This window comes from Tupaia chinensis, unplaced genomic scaffold (assembly GCF_000334495.1).
Source record: "Tupaia chinensis unplaced genomic scaffold, TupChi_1.0 Scaffold000159_1, whole genome shotgun sequence".
NCBI lineage: Eukaryota > Metazoa > Chordata > Mammalia > Scandentia > Tupaiidae > Tupaia > Tupaia belangeri.
The window spans coordinates 6,672,318-6,692,095 of NW_006159630.1; the positions used below are offsets into that span (position 1 = coordinate 6,672,318).

Genomic DNA, 19,778 nt, shown 5'->3' on the forward strand with positions numbered 1-19,778 from the left:
TGCTGCTGGCTTTGCTCTTTTCCTGAGCTATTTAGAAAGGTCCCTATTCATGGGACCAGCAGTTAGCGTAATGGCTGTGTCGCTGGACTCCCACGTAGGCGACCACGGTTCGTGTCCCAGACCTGGTGGCTTAAACTCACGTCGGGCGTGTGTGCGTGCGTGCCCAAGATCCTGAGAGGAGAATGGAGGAGAAGGGATTGCGGCGTGGCCATCCCCTCTGGGGGGTGATTTCTCGCTTTCTATCTCTCTGTCTGTCTCTGTCTGGCGAGCGCACACACCCTATAGCAAAAACCTCTCCAGATAAAGAAAGAAAGATAGAAAGGTTCACATTTGTATCAGTATAAATGGGGATGTTGCCTTAAGAGTGGTCTCACATTGGAGGCAGCATTGGCTCATGTTGTGGAGAAGGTCCACAGTCACCTCGTGTCCCCTTCCTCTGACCAGAATGCTTTTAGCTTTGCTGTCATGCACAACTCATTCCTCACCGCCTCTGTTTCTTCCCGATTTGGGCTCTGACATTATCTTCAGCATGTCTTTTGCAAAAAAAAAAATTAAACGAAACTTGTCTCTCTTCCTCCTTTTGTAATCTCATCTCTTGATCAATCTGCTTCCGTTAAACCAGACCTTTTCGAGTGGCTACAAAGTCCTACCTTGAGGGAGTGGGGGCTAGAACAGAAAACGCAGCTGTGGGTTAAAGTAAAAGAAGTTCCTAGGAATTCTGGAAACTGAAATGTTGGTTGGAGAGCGCAGCCCTGTGCTTGTCAGGAGGCAGTGGCTGAGCGCGTCCCACTAGCTGTCTGCATCTGGGGAAGCCGTGCTTGTCAGGAGGCAGTGGCTGAGCGCGTGCCACTAGCTCTCTGCGCCTGGGGAAGCCGTGATGGCGCAGCTTCCTCATTCTTGGGACTCGAGGTCGGGCCTGTGAACATTATCTATGAAGGGCGTGAGGTTTCATCTGACACCATTGAGAGTGAAACACAAACTCATGTATGTGCGATTGCACTTTAAACCCACTTCTGTTCATTGTGTCCGTCACCATTTTGTATGATATATATAGATTTTTTTTCACTGCCAGAGTGTGTGTACTCTTACTAAAGAGAAAAAGAGAAAGCAGCTCCAGTGGGGCATGGTTCCTTCTCCATTTCTACATCTGGTCAGGATTTAGGGTTTGCACACACACACCCACTATGTTTTTCTAAGTACCAGAATCAGGAACTGAACTGTGGTCAGCCATGTGGAATCCAGCTCCCTTAACCGCTGGGCAGTGGACGCTGGCCCCATTTTGTATGTTAAACATTTGGATACAACTTAATGTTAAGGCATCTCTTAAGTTACGGTCATCCCAGTTTTCAGGCTGCAGTGTGTCCGATGATGGCCAGTGAAACAGCTGGATTGCAAGGCCCCGGCCCCTGCTCCCAGGCTGTGTCTGCACACACTGCTCCTGTGTGTCACCCACAGCCAGTCAGCCTGTCCTTGAGGTCTAGAGGAGAATGGTGCAGAGGAGTGCACAGCGAGACCACGGCCACGGTTAAGTGCTATTCTGGACATGAGAGTATTCCAGATAACAGGAGCTTAACCTGTACTCAAACAGTGTACCTTTTTTTTTTTTTTCAACTAGAGAGTGTGGGCACTCACCAGAAAGAAAGTGGGAAAGCACCCCCCATGGCAGTGGCCATGCTGCAATCTCTCCGTTCTCCTTCCGGGATTCTGGGCGCACACGTACACGCCCAGGTGGGCGTGTGTGCTCTTCACGCTTCCTTTGCTCGCTTTCTTGTTTCAGTCTCTCCCAGACAAGGGCAGACCATGCGTACAGCAGCGGTGTTCTCAGAACAACCATAAAACGACGAGGGACTACCAGGAGTAGGTCGTTCATTGTGGGTTCTTAAGGTCGGCTGGAAAATCTCTAGAGAAGGCCGAAAGGTTCTCTCTGTTGCTGCTCCCTGCTGTGATGCCTCTGTCCCAGGTCGCACACTTACTCTGTCACATTCCCTTTTTTCTCCAGTGCCGGTGTTTACTGTTTTCCAGAATCTCTCCTCCAATATTTTTTCTTTAAAAAAAAAAACAAATCTTGGGACAAGCAGTTAGCATAATGGCTATGTCTCTGGACTCTCATGTAATAGACTGCGGTTCACGTCCCGGACCCGGTGGCTTAAACTCAGTCTAGGCACCTGTGTGTGCATGCCCAAGATCCCGAGAGGAGAAGGGAGGAGAAGGGATTGCGGCATGGCCATGCCCCCCGGGGAGTGATTTCTCTCTTTCTGTCTCTATGTCTCTGTCTGGCGAGCACACGCGCCCTATAACAAAAACTTCTCAAAAAAAAGAAATGAAAAAGAAAAAAAATTTTACTTTTTTCCATGTTATTCTTTCTTTCTGCTTTCCTACTGAGAGTTTAATTCTCTATTATGAACTTCAGCCTTGATTTCTAGAGATAATTTTTTCTTTTTAAAAAATTTTTAAAAGAATTATTTGTTTATTTATTTATTTTTAATTTGCTACAGGCAGAGCACATGTGCTCACCAAAGAGAGACAGAAGGGGAGAGAGAGAGAAAAGGCAAGAAAGCAAACAATCAGGTCCAGGACTTGAACCGCCGTTGGCTACATGGGAGTCCACACTCCAACCACCATGCTACCTGCTGATCCCTCTTTTTTAATTTTAACAGTTTAACATAGTACTCGTTGTTTGCAGTTACAAGAAGTCTTAATTTAATCCATGTCACTTACGATAGTACTTCAAAGAAGGTCTTTCACAAAGAAACCTGAAAGCCTGTTTCATGGACGCCCTTTTAAAATGGAAAAAGAGATCATTCTTTTTTCCCCTTGTCTTCTTTCTTTTCAGGTTTTGAATGAAGAATGTGATCAGAACTGGTACAAGGCAGAGCTCAATGGGAAGGATGGCTTCATCCCCAAGAACTACATAGAGATGAAACCACATCCGTAAGTCAGGCTCCTGCAGCCTCCGATGGTCAGACCCACCTGCTTGTTTCCAATACTGTTTTTCAAACTGAGATCACGGGTGAACGTCAGACTTTTTATTCTGTTTGTTTAGGGAATTAACAAAGCATGTTGATACTCATATTGATAGTAGTGTGCTTTGGTAGTAGTATAAAATGAAAAATATTACACATTTTAGGTTGATAATAACTGTCAGTGAGCTTCACAATGAAAAGAATAGTTTTGCAGGCCCATAATTCTTTTTCTACGAAACCTTTGGGGCCAGATGTGCTTCATAATTCTGCAACTTTTGAACTTAAAAAAGGTACTTCCCACATGGTTTGGTGGTCATGTTTGTTGACCTTAGGGACAATTTTTGTTCTTTTAGTTTTTCTGAAGGGCATGTATACTCCCCAGAGAGGGACAAAGGGAAAGTACGAAAGCACCCCCCACTCCTGTGGGAATGGTCCCACTGCAGTCCCCTCCTCCATTTCTCCCATCTAGATATTGCGCACATGCTCTCACACCTGGTGTCCTCATCGGGACATGCCGTGTACTTGGTTTAACCCCAGGTGGTCAGTAAAAGTTTAAGACGCTCGGGTGTGCTGACAGCCCCCGCAGCAGCCTGTTGGCCCCTCCCCCGTTGTCACTGCTCCAACATCTAGCTGTCGTTTTTCTTCCCCTAAATACTGGAGCAGAGATCTCAGCCCCACATCATGCTTTCATCCTTTATATTTCCCCAGATGCCTGAAATATCCTACACAGATCGTAGAGCTAGAAGTTCCGTCAGGATCATCTAAGCCGTTCTTTATTCTGCAAATCACGGAAGCGTCTAGTGTTCTTTTTTCAGTGTCAGCAGTCTATGAACGTAGCTAGTTATTTTGTAGTTATAGTAGAAGACACAATGCCGAAAACCAGAGCACAGTGTATGAAGTCATCCCCCTACTCAGTAGCTCTTGCAGAGGTCACAGCCACTAGTGATTAAATGTGGGCCAAACCCAAGCTGTTGTAAAAAGATGATACTCCTCTTAAAACTCTCTGTTAAGATCATGTCTTGGTCAGTAAACTTTTTTTTTTTTAAAGAATTACTTACTGGGGGGACCAGCAGCTAGCATAATGGCTATGTTGCTGGACTCCCACGTAATCGACCGTGGTTTGAGTCTTGGACCTGGTGGCTTAAACTCACGCCGGGCGCATGTGCATGCGTGCCCAAGATCCGAGAGGAGAATGGAGGAGAAGGGATTGTGGCGTGGCCATCCCCCCTGGGGGGGTGATTTCTCGCTTTCTGTCTCTCTGTCTCTCTCTCTCTGTGTCTGGCGAGCGCATGTGCCCTATAGCAAAAACCTCTCCAAAAAAAAAAAAAGAATTACTTATTGGGACTAGCAGGTGGCATAAAGGTTAAGGTGCTGGGCTCCCACATAGCCGACTACGGTTCAAGTCCCAGACCCAGAGGCTTGAAAATCACGCCAGGCACATGTGCGTGCATGCTCAGAGTCCTGGGAGTAGAATGGAGAAGAGGAGATTGCAGTATGGGGGTGATTTTTCTCTTTTCCACTCACCATCTCTCTCTCCCGCCAGCAAGTGCACATGCCCTATGACCAAAACCTTCAAAAGATTATTTATTGGGAACCAGCAGTTAGTGTAATGGCTATGTCGCTGGATTCCCACGTAGTCAACTGCGTTTTGCGTCCCAGACCCGGTGGCTTAAAACTCACACCAGGCACGTGTGCATGTGTGCGTGCGTGCCCAAGAGCCCAAGAGGAGCATGGAGAAGGGATTGCGGTGTTACCATCCCTCCTGGGGGGGTGATTTCTCGCTTTCTGTCTGTCTGTCTCTCTCTGTCTGTCTGGCGAGTGCATGCACCCTATAGCGGGGGAAAAAAAAAAAAAAACCCCTCCAAAAAAAATTTATTTAATTTTATTATCATCCTATTTAATTTGCTATAGGGTTCGCACCAGAGAGAGATGGAGAGAGAGGGAAAATGAAAAAGCAAGCTACCAGGTCTGTGACTTGCACTGTGGTTGGCCACGGGGGAGTCGAGCGCCCCAACCACCATGCCACCTGCTGGCCCCATACGTAAACGCTCACAGAGTAATGATTACTTGGCAGGGACTGGTACGTCCTGGGAAGTTACAGCTGAGGTTAGCTCTGGGTTTAGTGAAGTTGCCATGTAGTTCATAGGAGTGCTCTCTCAGACCACATCAGGGGGCCTTAGCCTGGAGGTTGCAGACTGGCTAGCCTGCAGGTCAGGAGTGGGAAGATGACCCAGGCCGTGATGGGATGTCCTCAAGGAAACTTCTTTTACTTTGAGGAGAGCCAGGTACCTCATAGTGGCTCAGTAAATGTTTCACTGAATAATGTTCAAGGTAAAATCTAGTCTAATTGTAGAGTATATTTTTCTAGTTTTTGTCTGGAACTAGTAAACGCTATCTTCATAAATGAGTTAGATCTCCCCTCAAAAGATTTTAGGCTTCTTGGAGAATTGGTCTTCTGTTTTTATACCCCATTATAATTTGTACACTACTTTTGCACGTCATAGCTCAGCAAATACTTTTTGTTTTTAATTTATTTAATTCCATTTGTTATTGTCTCTTTTTTTAAATTTGACCAGAGAGAGAGAAAGAGAGAGAAAGAAAAAGTGAGAAAGTAAGCCACCAGGTCCATGACTCAAACCACGGTCGTCCTTGTGGGAATGCAGCACCTTTCACCAGCGTGCCACCTGTGGGGCCCCCAGCAAATACTTTTTAATTGATACTCAGGCCCGAATTCTTGACAGTTAAAGGTTTTTTAAAGAATTCTTTTCTTTGACTTTATTTATTTTTATTTGACCAGAGAGGGTCAGAGAGAGAGAGAGAGAGAAAGCAAGCCACCAGGTCTTGGACTTGAACCTCAGTTGGCCATGTGGGAGTCCAGCACCCTTAACCCCCACACCACCTGCTGGCCCCGTCAGTTAAAGTTTTAAGTATTAAATCTTTAAAGGCATTGTGCACAGGATTCCTAGGTCCCTGTCGGAGGTTTGGTATGCCCCTCATTTGAGGTTTCTCTAAAGTCGGTTGAAGGTGAACGTGGACCATGCTCAAGCTCAAGTGGTGGAAAACAAGAAGCTCCAAGAGAGTTCCTTACAAATTCCCCGTGGAAAGCACTCAGGGCAGCTTTGCGTTCTTACGCCACTCAGTGTCATACAGGTTGAGTGTCCCTTATCCACAATGTTTGAAGCCAGAAGCATTTCAGATTTCACATTTTTTTCAAATTCTGGTATGTTTGTCTTTACATAATGAGATATCTTGGGGATGGGAGCCAAGTCTAAATGGAAAATTCACTTACGTTTCATTTATGCCTATACATATAGCACAAAGGTAATTTTATACAGTATGTGTAAGACCAGCCCAGAGTGCAGTGGTTAAGCTCTGTGTATTGGGAGCCAATCCACATGGTCCACGTGGTTTGAGTGGCAGCCCCATTGGCTTGAGAGGTGTGCCAGGTACATGCGCACGCTCACAAATCCTGCCAGAATAGAGAAATAGAGGAAAAAGGATTGCAGTGTGATCGTTCCCCAGTTGGGGTTCTCTCTTTCTTGTGCCTGGGCCCTGTAGCAATTTTTTTTTAGTTGTATTGGAGTGTTTGACTGCAGGCCATCACATGGGTCAGGTGTGAAATTCTCCCACTTACGGCATCAAGTTAGCACATAAAATGTGTTGGATTTGGGATTTTTGGATTAGGGTTTTGGGCCTGTGTTTCCTTGGGGGCTGGTAAGGGCCTTTCATGGGCAGTATCAGGGAGTACCCTCCACAGAACCATGAGGCAGAGGTTTTGGGGAGTGGGTGGGGCTAGTGGTCACATACCATGTCCTCCCTGGGTCCCTTGCAAGCCAAATTATCCACTTCTATTTTCTTCAAACCATCTTCAAAATAAACCCTAGATTAAGGATTCTAAACTTTCCTGTCAATACTTTAGGTTTATGGGCCACATACAGTCTCTGTCCTGTCAGGTACCCTTTTTTAATTTTTCTTTTTTAACAGCCCATTACGTGTTAAAAACAGCCTTGGGTTGTAGACTGTACTAGAGGACAAATTTGGGCTATGGGCCATAGTTTGCTGGCTCCTGCTCTAGATCCAAGGATAACAGAACAAACTCAAGTTCCTTTTTATTTTTATAACTTTAGTCTGAAAGGGGATCCAACAGAACATCATGCTGTAATTTTTATATTAAATAAAATATCTGTGTCTTGGGACCAGCAGTTGGTATAATGGCTGTGTTGCTGGATTCCCATGGAGTCGACCGCGGTTCGAGTCCTGATGCAGTGGCTTAAACTCACAGCAGGTGCATGTGCGTGCATGCCCAAGATCCAGAGGAAAATGGAGGAGAACGGATTGCAGCATAGCCATCCCCCCTGGGGGGCGATTTCTTGCTTTCTGTCTCTCTCTGTATTTCTGGTGAGCACGCACGTCTGATAGCAAAAACCTCTCCAAAAAGACTGTTTCAGGTAATATAGGCATTTTGAACCTGACTTGAGAAAAGATAGGAGAGGCCACCTTCCCTGGAATAAAGAACTGCGGAGCAGGGGCTGGCAGGTGGCATGGTGGTTAAGAACATTGGACTCCCACATGGCCAGCTGTGGTTCAAGTCCCGGACCTGACAGCTTGCTTTCTCACTTTCTCTTTCTGTCTTTCTGTCTCTGTCACTCCTCTCACTCTGTCCCTCTCTGGTCAAAAAAATAATAATAAATTAAAAATAAATAAATAATTCTTTTTTTTTCTTTTCTTTTTTTTTTTAAGAGCTTTGGGGCAATAATTGGTCAGCAGGCATCCAGCCCAGGCTCAGCTGTGGTGTCTCAGTGACGGGCTGAAGGGCAAGCTGTGCTCATCCACTCTGAGCGCTGAAAAGGGAAACTGAGCACTTAAAACCCTTATTTACTTGCCACATTGCTAAAAAGGCCACGGTTGGAGCAGCTGCAGGACCTGAGCAGGAAAGCGCTGCATGGTGGCTCAGGCCACGTGGGAGGCCCCGGTTCTGTTCCAGCCCAAGCTAAAGCCATCCAGGTGTGGTGCTTTGTGCCTCTGGCCCTAGCTGACTGGGGAATTGTGTGTGGTGAGACTCTGCAAGGATACCTATGTCTCCTGCACTCTTTATTTAAAAAAATAAAGGGACTAGCTCCATAGAGCAATAGTTAGCAATGTTGGATACCCCATGGCCGGACACAGTTTAAATCCTGGCCCCCGTGGCTTGAAAAACAGACCAAGCATGGGGAACCAGCAGTTAGCGTAATCGCTATGTCGCTGGACTCCCACGTAGTCGACCGCGGTTCGCGTCTCGGACCCGGTGGCTTAAATCTCACGCCGGGCGCGTGTGCGTGCGTGCCCAAGATCCCGAGAGGAGAATGGAGGAGAAGGGATTGCGGCGTGACCATCCCCCCTGGGGGGTGATTTCTCGCTTTCTGTCTCTATGTCTCTCTCTGTCTGTCTGGCGAGCGCACGCGCCCTATAGCGAAAACCTCTCAAAAAAAAAAAAAAAAAAACAGACCAAGCATGAAGAACATGTGGGTACACACGTGCCCAAAATCCTGGTGGGATACAGAGATGGAGGGAAAAGGGCTACCGTGTGACCACACCGTATTGGAGGGCGTTTTCGTGCACAGTCTAGTGAGCAAGAATACTCTCTGGCAATTAAAAAAATACATACTTGGGGGCTGGCAGGGTTTAAGGGCACTAGACTCCCACGTGGCTGACCACAGTTCGAATCTCCGACCTGGCAACTTGCTTTCTCGTTTTCTCTCTCTCTCTCTCTCTCTTATCCTGTCTCTCTCTGATCAAATTTAAATAAATAAGTAAATAAATAAAGTTAAATAAACCCTCTAAAAATACATTTTACATAGATTTTTTTTTAATTTGTCCATGCGCTGGGGGGTGGGAGGCCTTGCTTGTGCCTGTGTGGTGTGTCTGACTTCACAGGCTGGACACGGGTAGGAATAGTTGGCGTGATCACTTTCTTTGCTGAGGTACAGCAGAGTACCAAGCCTTCCCTCCCTCCCTTCCTCCCTCCCATCCTCCTGTCCCTTTTGGTTAGAGAAGTGGGAGGTGTCAAATGAAGCACAACCTTACCTCGTACAGCATTTGAGTTACCAGATTAAACTCAGGCGACAGAATGCTCGCGAGCCGGGTATGCCGGGGAGGCTCCCAGTGCCAGCTTTCCGTACTCGGTGCACACAGATGGCAGCCCATGGGTGTAGTAAATTGGAAATAATCCTTCTCCTTCCTTTGACTTTCTCCCCTTGCTTTTTCTCTTGTAGTATAAACCCATGTTTTTAAAGAATTTTAAACATTTGACCATAGGCGTGTGGTTATATATAAATATCACCATTAAAAGAACTAATCGGGACTGGATCCCACGTGGCCGACCCCGCTGTTTGAGTCTCATACCTAGCTTGAACATCACACTGGATGTGTATGCGGCCAAAATCCCAAGAGGAGGGGCCGGCAGGTGGTGTAATGGTTAAGGCACTGGACTCCTATATGGTTGATAGTGGTTCAAATCCCAGAGCCAGCAGCTTGAAACATGCCGGACGCATGTGCACGCATGCCCAAAATCCTGAGAGGAGAATAGGAAAGGGATTGTATTGTGTCCATCTCCCCCACCCTCCAGGTGATTTCTCGCTTTCTGTGTGTCTCTCTCTCTTGCTCTAGTGAGCACATACGCCCTACAGCAAAATCTCTCAAAAACAAACAGACAAAACACAAAAACAACAAAAATATCCAGAGAAAAATGGAGGAGAGGGAACCAGCAGTTAGCGTAATGGCTATGTCGCTGGACTCCCATGTAGTCGACCGCGGTTCGCTTCCCGGACCCGGTGCCTTAAAACTCACGCCAGGCGCGTGTGCGTGCGTGCCCAAGATCCTGAGAGGAGAATGGAGGAGAAGGGATTGCGGCGTGACCATCCCCTCTGGGGGGTGATTGCCCGCTTTCTGTCTCTCTGTCACCCGGTGCCTTAAAACTCACGCCAGGCGCGTGTAGCAAAAACGCCTCTCAAAAAAAAAAAAAATGGAGGAGAAAGGATAGTGGTGTACCCCCCATAATTTTTCTTTTTCTTTTTTTTGGAGAAGTTTTTTCACTATAGGGCGCGTGCGCTCGCCAGACAGAGACAGACAGACAGAAAGCGAGAAATCACCCCCCAGGGGGGATGGTCATGCCGCAATCCCTTCTCCATTCTCCTCTCAGGATCTTGGGCACGCACGCACACGCGCCCGGTGTGAGTTTTAAGCCACCGGGTCCGGGACGCAAACCACGGTTGACTACGTGGGAGTCCAGAGACACAGCCATTAAGCTAACTGCTGGTTCCCACCCCATGTCTGTCTCACACACATGCCTTGGAGCAAAACTAAAAAATAAAATAAAGTTAAAAACTTATCAAATTATGAGCAGTTTAAAATGCTATGAAAGTTGTACAGTTGTCGTGTTTCCGTATTTTAACTGAGAGCAATACACAAAGTGTGATATGCCTTCTGTCTGGAGATTCCCGTGAGTGAGCAAGTGCGTGTTACTAGAAGTGGGAGCAGACACAAGCGAAAGCTTTGTTTAATAAAATGTCCTCCAAGCTAACTTCCTACTTCTCAGTCTGAGCACTTTTAATAAAAATGTGTTTCATTTTGTAAAAAGTCCAGTTAGAAGGGCCAGCAGGTGGCGTGATGGTTGTGGCACTGGACTCTCACGTGGTCAGCTGCGGCCTGAGTCCCAGACATGGCAGCTTTCTCTCTCTCTCTCTCTCTCTCTCTCTCTGGTGAGCTCACATGTCCTATCACAAATTCATAATAAAAAGGGCCAGCAGATGGTGGAGTGGTTACATCACTGGACTCCCACATGGCCAACCGTGGCTCCAGTCCCAGACCCGGTGGCTTCAAAATCATACCAGGCATGTGTGCGTGTATGCCCAAGATCCCGAAAGGAGAATGGCGGAGAAGGGATTGCACTGTGGCCTGGCCGTCCCTTCCGGAAGGTGATTTCTCACTTTCCCTGTGTCTCTCTCTCTCCCCCCCTCCCCCTGGCAAGTGCACTCACCCCTGAGGCAAAAACCTGTAAATAATATATAGTTATTAAAGAATAACCTCTAAATTAAATAATTCTAAAAAGAAATTCCAAGTGGAGTTCGTTTCTATGTTGTAATGTATCGGTATAGTTTTTTGTTTGTTTTTTTCTCCCGGGTCTCCAGATACAGGACTTGAATCTCACGGTTGGCCATGTGACATCACCTTCCTTAACCATCTGGCCACAAGCTGGTCTCACATTTCCTTTTTTTTTTTTTTTTTAAAGAATCATTTATTTAATTAAATTTATTTATTTTTTTGACCAGAGATGGGGAAAGTGAGAAAGCAAGCTGTCAGATCTGGGACTAGAACCATGATCAACCATGGTCCAACACCTTAACCACTACATGACCTCCCAGCTCCTCCCATAGTTCTTTTTTACTGAAAATAAAATTAGGTTCATTTTGAGCTAGAGCAAGAAAAACATGCGACCATCTCTCTGTATCGCGCACCATGAGGAAGAGTTTAAAGACATACGTTTAGAGCTGTCACCAGAGCCACCTCTGGGCCATGTGAGAAAATAATCTGGCTTTTTATTGTTACTTCATGCACATCTAGGCTATTGAGCCCGGGAGGAAAGAGAGTAAAGTTGTTAGTTGAGAAACTTCTGCCCCGCCTGGGTGTGCTGTGGGGAGTGAGGACAGGGCCGTGGGTGCCCCACTCTGTGCCTGGTCACATGCTGCACACGAGAGTACTGTAAACTCGGTCTCTGTGCTGTTTGCCGTCTTTCCAAATAGAGAGACCCTTTGTCCTATCTCTGACCTGGCCTGCTTTCAGGCACCCCAGTACGGCCCCTCAAGTTACGTGCAGAAGCAGGAGGGTGCGCTGTAGGGCCCTGCAGCCGCCTGGCCTTCGTGCAGACAGGTGAGTGGCGGTGACTGCAGGGGGCTCCGAGGTTGCCGGGCAGCTTCCGAGTGTGTCCTAGCCACTCACAGCCTTCTGTCGTAATACACCGTGCCCTTCGTTTTTGGGGACGGTGCATTCCAAAGCAGGAGTTTTTCTTTTTTTTAACTTGCTATGGAGCACATGTGCTTTCCAGAAAGAGAGAGAGCAAGAATCACCCCTCAGGGGATGGCCACTCCGCAGTCCCTTTGCTTCCATTCTCGAGGTTTTGGACATGTGCACACATGCCTGGTGTGATTTTCAAGCCACCAGGTCCAGGCCCTGAACTGCCCAGCCACTGCTCCACTGAGATGGCCCTGAAACATGATTTGAAAGAGAACACCGGTTTTCCTGCAGTCCCTTCATCCCAATTAGTGATCGTTTTCATGTGAAATAGCCGGGCAGCTGTGACTCCAAGCTCCTGAAGGGACTCCCCTCCCCTTCTTCCTGGTGAGGCTGGGGCCAGTTGCCCCCACAGTTTTCTGTGAATCCACTTTTCCTTCTGGCCAAAGTGCATTAGCGTTGGGAGAAGAGTCTGTTAACTGCTGCAACAAGAAAGCCTGATGCCAAGACTAGCCACTGTGCACAGGGTGAATCCCCGTGTTCTCGATGTTCTGAGAGTCCAGCACAGAGCACGAGCCAGGAAGAGGGCAGCAGGGGGGCCCTACCTCCAACGCAGGGAGAGGCTGCCTTCTTGCACGTGGCCCTCCCTCAGGCTGGTACAGAGCCTCCAGCTTCTGGGCCTGGCCTTGCCTTCCCGCTCTCCCCTGTTGCCATAGCAGTGAAGCTGCAGCCTTCGCCATTGCTGGGTGGCTGTAAGGGGCCTGTCTCTCCCTGTAGCTCATCCTGGGCTTTCCCTGGCTGCCTTTCTGATGAGTCAGAAGGGAGCCCGGTGGGCCTACCTAGCGGCCCATTTCTGAGTTTCTTCTGTAGAGTGTGGCCCGTGGTGGTGCCTTGATGAGTCACTGGCACCTTATGGAGAGTGGAGTAGGGCGAGGCGAGGTGGCTTGGGGGGCCCCATCGGGGAGGGCCTGACCGCATGTCATTCCTGGGCATAGCGAGGGGAGAGAGTGAGGCCTCTTCCTCCACCAGGGACTGCTGTGTTGCTCACATTTCGAGGCTGGATGTCCCTTTTCTCTGGGGAAGCAGATGTTGACTGCCTTGCCTTCCTTCCTTAGGTGGTTTTTTGGCAAAATCCCCAGAGCCAAGGCAGAAGAAATGCTTAGCAAACAGCGGCACGACGGGGCCTTTCTCATCCGAGAGAGCGAGAGTGCTCCCGGGGATTTCTCCCTGTCTGTGAAGTAAGTATTTCCCGCTCTCGTGGCCTGGAATCCTGGCTCGGACTGATCCAAGTCGTGAGGCCATCAGTCAGGTGTCCGGTATGCAGCGCAGAGGTGCAGCCTAAACAGTGTTTTAATTGTATATCAAACGCGTTTCTGGCTCCTTTTAAAAAGCCAGCTGTAGCAGCACGGGGTTCCGGTTCCCTGGCAAACCGCCCTCCGGAGCCGCAGCATCACCTCCCCTGGACAGGTGCGTGCTGGTCCTCTGCAGCCCCCCTTAGCGCTGTTACCTGCCCGTCGTCCCCCCTCACCCGCGTACCCTTGCCCTAGGTGGGATTCCCGCAGGCCCTGACGGAATACCCAGTACCATCTCAGCCGCTGTGCTTGTCTTCCAGAGAGCTGGCTTACACCTTCCAGCTCAGGCCAGGCCTCTCCCGTTAGCACAGGTTACTAACCAGGAGGGGCGTGGGGGCTGGTAAGCAGAGAATGGGAACGACAGCGAGTTTTACTGCGATGGGAATTGGGGGGCATAAATTGGAACTTCAAGGATTTTAAGCAAATCTCACTTCATCTGTGAAACGGTTTTGAATTAAATTGTCATTTCCTTATGTTTTTTAACTCCTTGTCCTTTTCTAGTTAAATCTCTTATCATAGGAAACCTTCCCAGGACCCTTACACATCACTTCTTCATTCGTAGACAAAGAAGTGTTTGTATTAAACGCTCGGACCACTGGCGTGTTCTCGATTGCTTTAAGATCATTTTTGTAAATGAAAGCTGTAAAGTAATTTTCCACTTAGAAATGACACAGCGTGAGACTGGGACTTTTCAGTCTCAGAAATGAGCTGAATATCTTACTGTGTTTTAGTGTGCAATTAAAGTGTAGTGTTTTTTTAATGTAAAGTTGAAGACAGTTATTTCTTTTTCCTGAATGAAGATATGAGAGGAGTCAGGTGCTGTTTGTAATACCTCACAAATATCTTTGCAATGTAGCTTTTATTCCCAACATCTAAAAAGTCAATCTGGATATAATTTTTAGTCTTCCCCTGGTAATAAGTGGTTTTTAGTGCTCAGTAGAACGTACGCGAGGAAGGGTCTGAAGTGCCCATGGGGCGGACAGGGGGAGTGGCCGCTTCGTGCCTCTCACTAACTCACATGCCAGCGGTTTTGCCGGCCTTGTGCCCCCCGCGTATTAATTGAGCAGGGTGAGACGAGGAGTAGGGCAGTTATCACGGGGCGATGGCCAGAACCGCTGGGGCCGTCACAGCGCAGCTGGGCCTGCCCGTCCGTGTGCGCAGCACCAGCCGCTGCTTGCGCTCCTGCAGCGCACACCCAAAGCCCCTGCACCCACCATTTTATCACCAAGCACCTTTTAAGGAGAGGACGTCTTTATTTTAGGAATTATGTCATTGTGGCTTTTACGGTACAAACACCTTCACAGAGGCAGCTCGAGCCAGCAACCTCTGGGATGTTTGTGTAATTTCAAGATGTTTAGGACCTGCGATTTAAAACACTGTGGTTAACTCGAAGCTCACGGCTGGTTCCCTACATGTAGAAACATCTGCATCACACCTGTGGGAACGGGTCCCTGTGAGGTAGACGGGCCATCTGAAGGTGCACCTCCTAATGAGGCTTTCTCCCAGCTGCATGGTTCCTTGCTTGGAAAAGCAGTAGGTCCCCAGCATTTGGCATCTGGTACCAAGTGGCTTCCTTTAAACTCAGTACTGCCACCTGCTGGATCGAGCATTTGGTGACTTTAAGAGGAGGAGGGAGAGACTCATTCATTCATGGAGCCAGTGTTTGTAGAGAGAGCCCTGGAAGGACTCAGCCTTCAATGGGACAGGCAGAGCCCTACTGAGCGTGTGTTCCAGCCCGATGTCCCGAAGACAGACCCTGTGGCCAGTCCTGGTCTGCGGGTTTTGCTGGCCAGTGTAAGAGGGATGTGTTAGCTGCAGAGGGAGAAGTCTTTGTTATAATGATGCCTGGGCCGCCTGTGCTGTCCCAGTATGTCCTCAGTTCTGAGACTTTCCCACATGGATAGAACTAAGATTCTTAAATGGAAAACATGACTGAACTATCCTGGTGCCAAGACAATTTGAAACACTGAAAGTGTTTCAGATCTTTCCTATCCCACCTCTTCTCGTCTTTCTCATATAGGACTTTAATTATTTTGCTAGAAAAGGAAGCCACATGCCTTACCTTAAGGAAGACTGTTTTATTTGTTCAGTGCAGGCTAGTGTGCCATGGGTTAAGCCAGTCACCGTTTACCCTGCGAACTTCTTACATGGACTGAAGAATGGGGTGTCCCTGTGCTGTGAATGGTACCTATAGCCACATGGTGGGGCCCTGAGTGCACAGCAGTTGTCCCAGCCCTTCCCGGCTCTAGGGTCCTGGGGCCCCTCAGGCTGAGAGGAATGTTGTGGAACAGGGGCCAGAAGACTCCTCCTGCTCAGGCAGTTAGCCCTGATCCCCAGGACAGCTCTGGGACTGGTTCACGTGTGCTTTCTGCCCCTCCCCAGGTTTGGGATTGACGTGCAGCACTTCAAGGTGCTCCGAGATGGAGCTGGAAAATATTTCCTCTGGGTGGTGAAGTTCAATTCTTTGAATGAGCTGGTAGATTATCACAGATCCACATCCGTCTCCAGAAACCAGCAGATATTTCTGCGGGATATAGAACAGGTGCCACAGGTAAGCCTCGTGAGGGATTGGGATCATTTCTGGCAATTAAGAAGAGTTCTTCTGGGGATGACAGGTGGTGTAGTGGTTAAGGGCGCTGGACTCCCACATGACCGACTGCAGTTCAAGTCCCAGACATGGCAGCTTGCCTTTTACCCTCCCTTGCCCCTACAAAGTAAAATAAATGACGTTAAATCTTTTTTTTTTTTTTTTTTTGAGAGGTTTTTGCTATATGGTGCATGCGCTCACCAGAAAGAGAGAGACAGAAAGCAAGAAATCACCCCCCAGGGGGATGGCCACGCAGCAATCCCTTCTCCTCCATTCTCGTCTCAGATCTTGGACATGCACGCACATGCACCCGGCATGAGTTTAAGCCACCGGGTCCGGGATTCGAACCGCGGTCAACTACATGGGAGTCCAGCAACATAGCCATTATGCTAACTGCTGGTCCCAATAACTCTTAAAAAAAAAAAAAATCCTCCAAAAATCCCAAGAGGAGATTGAAGAAGAAGGGATTGCAGTACAGTGTGGCCATCCCCCAGGGGGGTGATTTCTCTCTTCCCCCTCACCCCCCAAGTGCATGTGCCCTATAGGAAAAACTTAAAATGGAAATAAAATGTATTTGCTTCTTCCTCCCTGAGGCAGTGCCTGGCTGCCTTACCACCTGTCTCTCTGTCTTTAACAAACTTTCTCAAATACCCTGTCCCTGGGAGCACATCAGGGATGGCCGAGCGTGTGAGGCACCGGGGTCTGCACTGATGGCTGTCTTCCAAGCCCTGATGCTGGCCGGAGTTGTGCTTGGTATCTTCACTGGCGCCTTCTGGAGCTTTTGCACCGTGGGGCTGTCAGTGGTAGGGACTCAGCTGTCCCCAGTCTGGGGTGTAAAGAAGCTCCAGCCCACCTGGGCCATACCCTCTGTGCGAGAGCGGGGTTTGCTGCTGCTCTCCGGGCAGGTGGCACTGCTGGCCGCCTCAGCGGAACAGGCCCTGGGATTTCTGAGCATTGGTGAAAGGGGACTCTGAAATTGCACTTAGTAAACTTAGAATGTTGAGCGGGTATTTCGAGAAGTGCGGCGATCTGGCACCGCCCACTTCCCCGTCCTGGGCCGGGCAGCGGCCAGCGGCGCCCAGGCCCACGTGTGCTCTCCCTGCTCCTCTCTTGCAGCAGCCGACGTACGTCCAGGCCCTCTTTGACTTTGACCCCCAGGAGGATGGCGAGCTGGGCTTCCGTCGGGGAGACTTTATCCACGTCATGGATAACTCAGACCCCAACTGGTGGAAAGGAGCTTGCCACGGGCAGACGGGCATGTTTCCCCGCAATTACGTCACCCCTGTGAACCGGAACGTCTAAGAAGCAGAAGAGATTATTTAAAGAAAGCGAAGAGTTTCAGACATGTACAGAAGAATTCAACCCACAGCTGTCTCTGCCAGCAGCCTGTGGGGAGCTCGGGACACCTGCTGGGTCACCCTGTGACCCTCTCACTTTGGGGGGACTTTGGGGGGAGGGGGCGTTGGATATAAAAAATGCCAAAACTTACCTATGGATTAAGAAAAGAGTTTTTATTACAAGTTTTCACCGCTGCTCCCATTTCCCCTCCTTTGTCCTTTTTTCATCTTTTTTCTCTTCTGTCCATCAGTGCATGACGTTCCAGGCCACGTATAGTCCTAGCTGATGCCAATAAAAGAAACGAAACCAAGTGGGCTGGTATTTTCTCTATGCAAAGTGTCCACTGTAGTCGGAATGCCAGGAGAGCTGCCCTGTGTTCTCCACGTACACACGAGGAGGGGGTGCCTCTGCGGTCATCCTCTGTCCCCCGTCCCAGCCCCAGCCCCAGCCCCAGCCCCAGCCCCAGCGTTTGTCAGAGTTGGAAGCAGCGGGTGAGGGAAGTGGAGCCTGCCCCTCGAGAAAGCCCAACTGCAAACTCCGTCTCTGCCTTGCTTTGTTTTTCCCCTTCCAAACGGTATTATTGAGCATGTTTATTCATAGTGCCTTTTTCCTTATTTCAAGGTTGCTTATGAGTGGTGTTTTTTGTTTTGTTTTAAAATAAGTTAAAGACAGTCCAGAGCTTTTCAGCCAGTTTGTCTCCTACTCTGTGTAAATATTTCCCTTGCGGGAGGGAGCAGGGTAGAGAAGAGGAGACCGTGGGAGTGGGGCGAGGCCTTCTGCTGGGTGAGCACAGGCTTCCAGGTTCAGCTTTAATGTGTGGAGCCTACCGGCCAAGGGAGCCAGCCCGGGGCATGCGGCCGCCAGGGAAGGAGAGGCTGTGGCCTTCATACCTGAGTGGATCTGGCTGAAAGGGGGTCAGATCCTTGACCTCCAGGGCTCAGGTATGGTCTGCCCCACCTCATCCCGAGACCCCCCCAGATGCAAACCCCTGAGCCAGCAAGCTTCGAACTCCGAAAAGCAGGAAAAATGACTGTTGAACCTGCTGTTCTTCGGCTGACGGGTCATGCCCTCCTGTTGTGCCAGGGCAGAAAGTGAGAGGATTCATTTTTCATTTTTCTTGCTCTTAAAACTGGGTCGTGGCTTTCACCTCTGTGTCCCCTTACCTGCCCAGGCCAGAGTTGGCAGCGTCAAGAAGCCGCGGGGCCATCCCGTCTCCATGCACAGGGGGTGTGTTTGCACCTGCACCTGTCCCTGCCCTGGAAGGCGCCCGCGAGCAGGGAGCGTTGGGGAAGGATGATAGGAAGGTCGAGGCCACCGCAGAGCTCTGTCCACCTCCTGTCAGCTTTGACAGCCTGCAGCCATGTGCCTGTAACCTCTTCTCCACCCGGTCCCCTCACACGACAAACCAAGACCTCTTCCATTGCTCTCCCCGGGAGTGGTGACGTCTGAGGCTGTCGGTGGGAGACCCCTCGGACCCGCTGTGCTGACGGACTCGACCTGGAGCCCTGTGGACAGCATGTGGCCACCACTCCTCGCTCCCTCTTGTTCTGCTTCTCCTTTCCTCGCCGATGATAAAGGAATCTCTGGCCTTCTATGCCTGGACCGTTTGATTGTTTTGTTTTGGAAATGGTGTGTACCATGGAGCCTTGCTGAGCTAAGTTTTGTGTGTATATATTTAAAAAAATCAGTGTTTAAATAAAAAGACCTATGTACTTAATCCTTTAACTCTGCGGATAGCATTTGGTAGATAGTGATTAACTGTGAATAATAAACGTACAGTGAATTCTTCACTTCGTGTCTTCTTTTCCCTTGTCTTGAAATTTCAAAATTTCAAAATCAGCCGATCCCACGTGGCTGACTGCCGCTTGAATCCCTATCTCAGGCGCTTCAGAAGCACACTGGGCGCATGTGCTCACAGGCCCAGAATCCCAGCAGGGTGGAGAAACAGAGAAGGGATCGCAGCCCTGCTGGGGACTGCCTCCTCACTCGCTCTCCCTGTCTCCCTCCAACAACCACACATGCCCTCTGGCAAGTAAAACAAAACCTAAAACACTAAGGCATTGGGTCAGGAGTCTCAGGGCTCTTGAGTCCTTACTTCCAAATCCCCTGGCCTACATCACCCTTCCGGCGGGTGGGTCCTGCGGGCCTCTTGGCGAGGGGGGCCCACACTTGGCTGTTCTGCAGAATTCCTGGGGACTTGTTAATACAGGGTCCACACCCCCCTCGACTCCTTGTTTATTTGGAGTGAAGACAGACTGGCGCGCCTGGTGTCTCTGATGTGCAAAGCCGCAGAGATCGCCACCCTGCAGTCAGGCAAGACCAAGAGCTGGGTGGGCTGAGCGTGGCTCGAGCTTCTCCTGCCCCGGCTCTCTGCTCAGATGGTGTCTGCCACGTGCTCACGGCGCCAGCAGGTGGCTGCAAGGGTGAGTGGGCCTGCTCCCCTCACTAGCTACAGTCCATCAGGACCCCTTTTCTTTTAAAGAGGTTTCTGCTATAGGCTGTGTGCTCGCCAGAGAGACAGAAAGTGAGAAATCCCTTCCCAGGGCGATGGCC

The 19,778-nt window shown here is 49.3% G+C and overlaps 1 protein-coding gene across 1 annotated transcript in view; it reads left to right on the forward strand.

The window, feature by feature from the left end:
* The window catches only part of GRB2 (growth factor receptor bound protein 2), an 83,235-nt gene extending 64,220 nt beyond the window's left edge, over positions 1–19,015 (forward strand). The window contains exons 2-5 of the mRNA XM_006145814.3: positions 2,834–2,931; positions 13,064–13,186; positions 15,683–15,851; positions 17,004–19,015. Of these exons, the coding sequence (XP_006145876.1) occupies positions 2,834–2,931; positions 13,064–13,186; positions 15,683–15,851; positions 17,004–17,189 (576 nt within the window). The 3' untranslated portion in view covers positions 17,190–19,015. The remainder of the gene's footprint in view (positions 1–2,833; positions 2,932–13,063; positions 13,187–15,682; positions 15,852–17,003) is intronic.
* Positions 19,016–19,778: the final 763 nt, after the last annotated feature.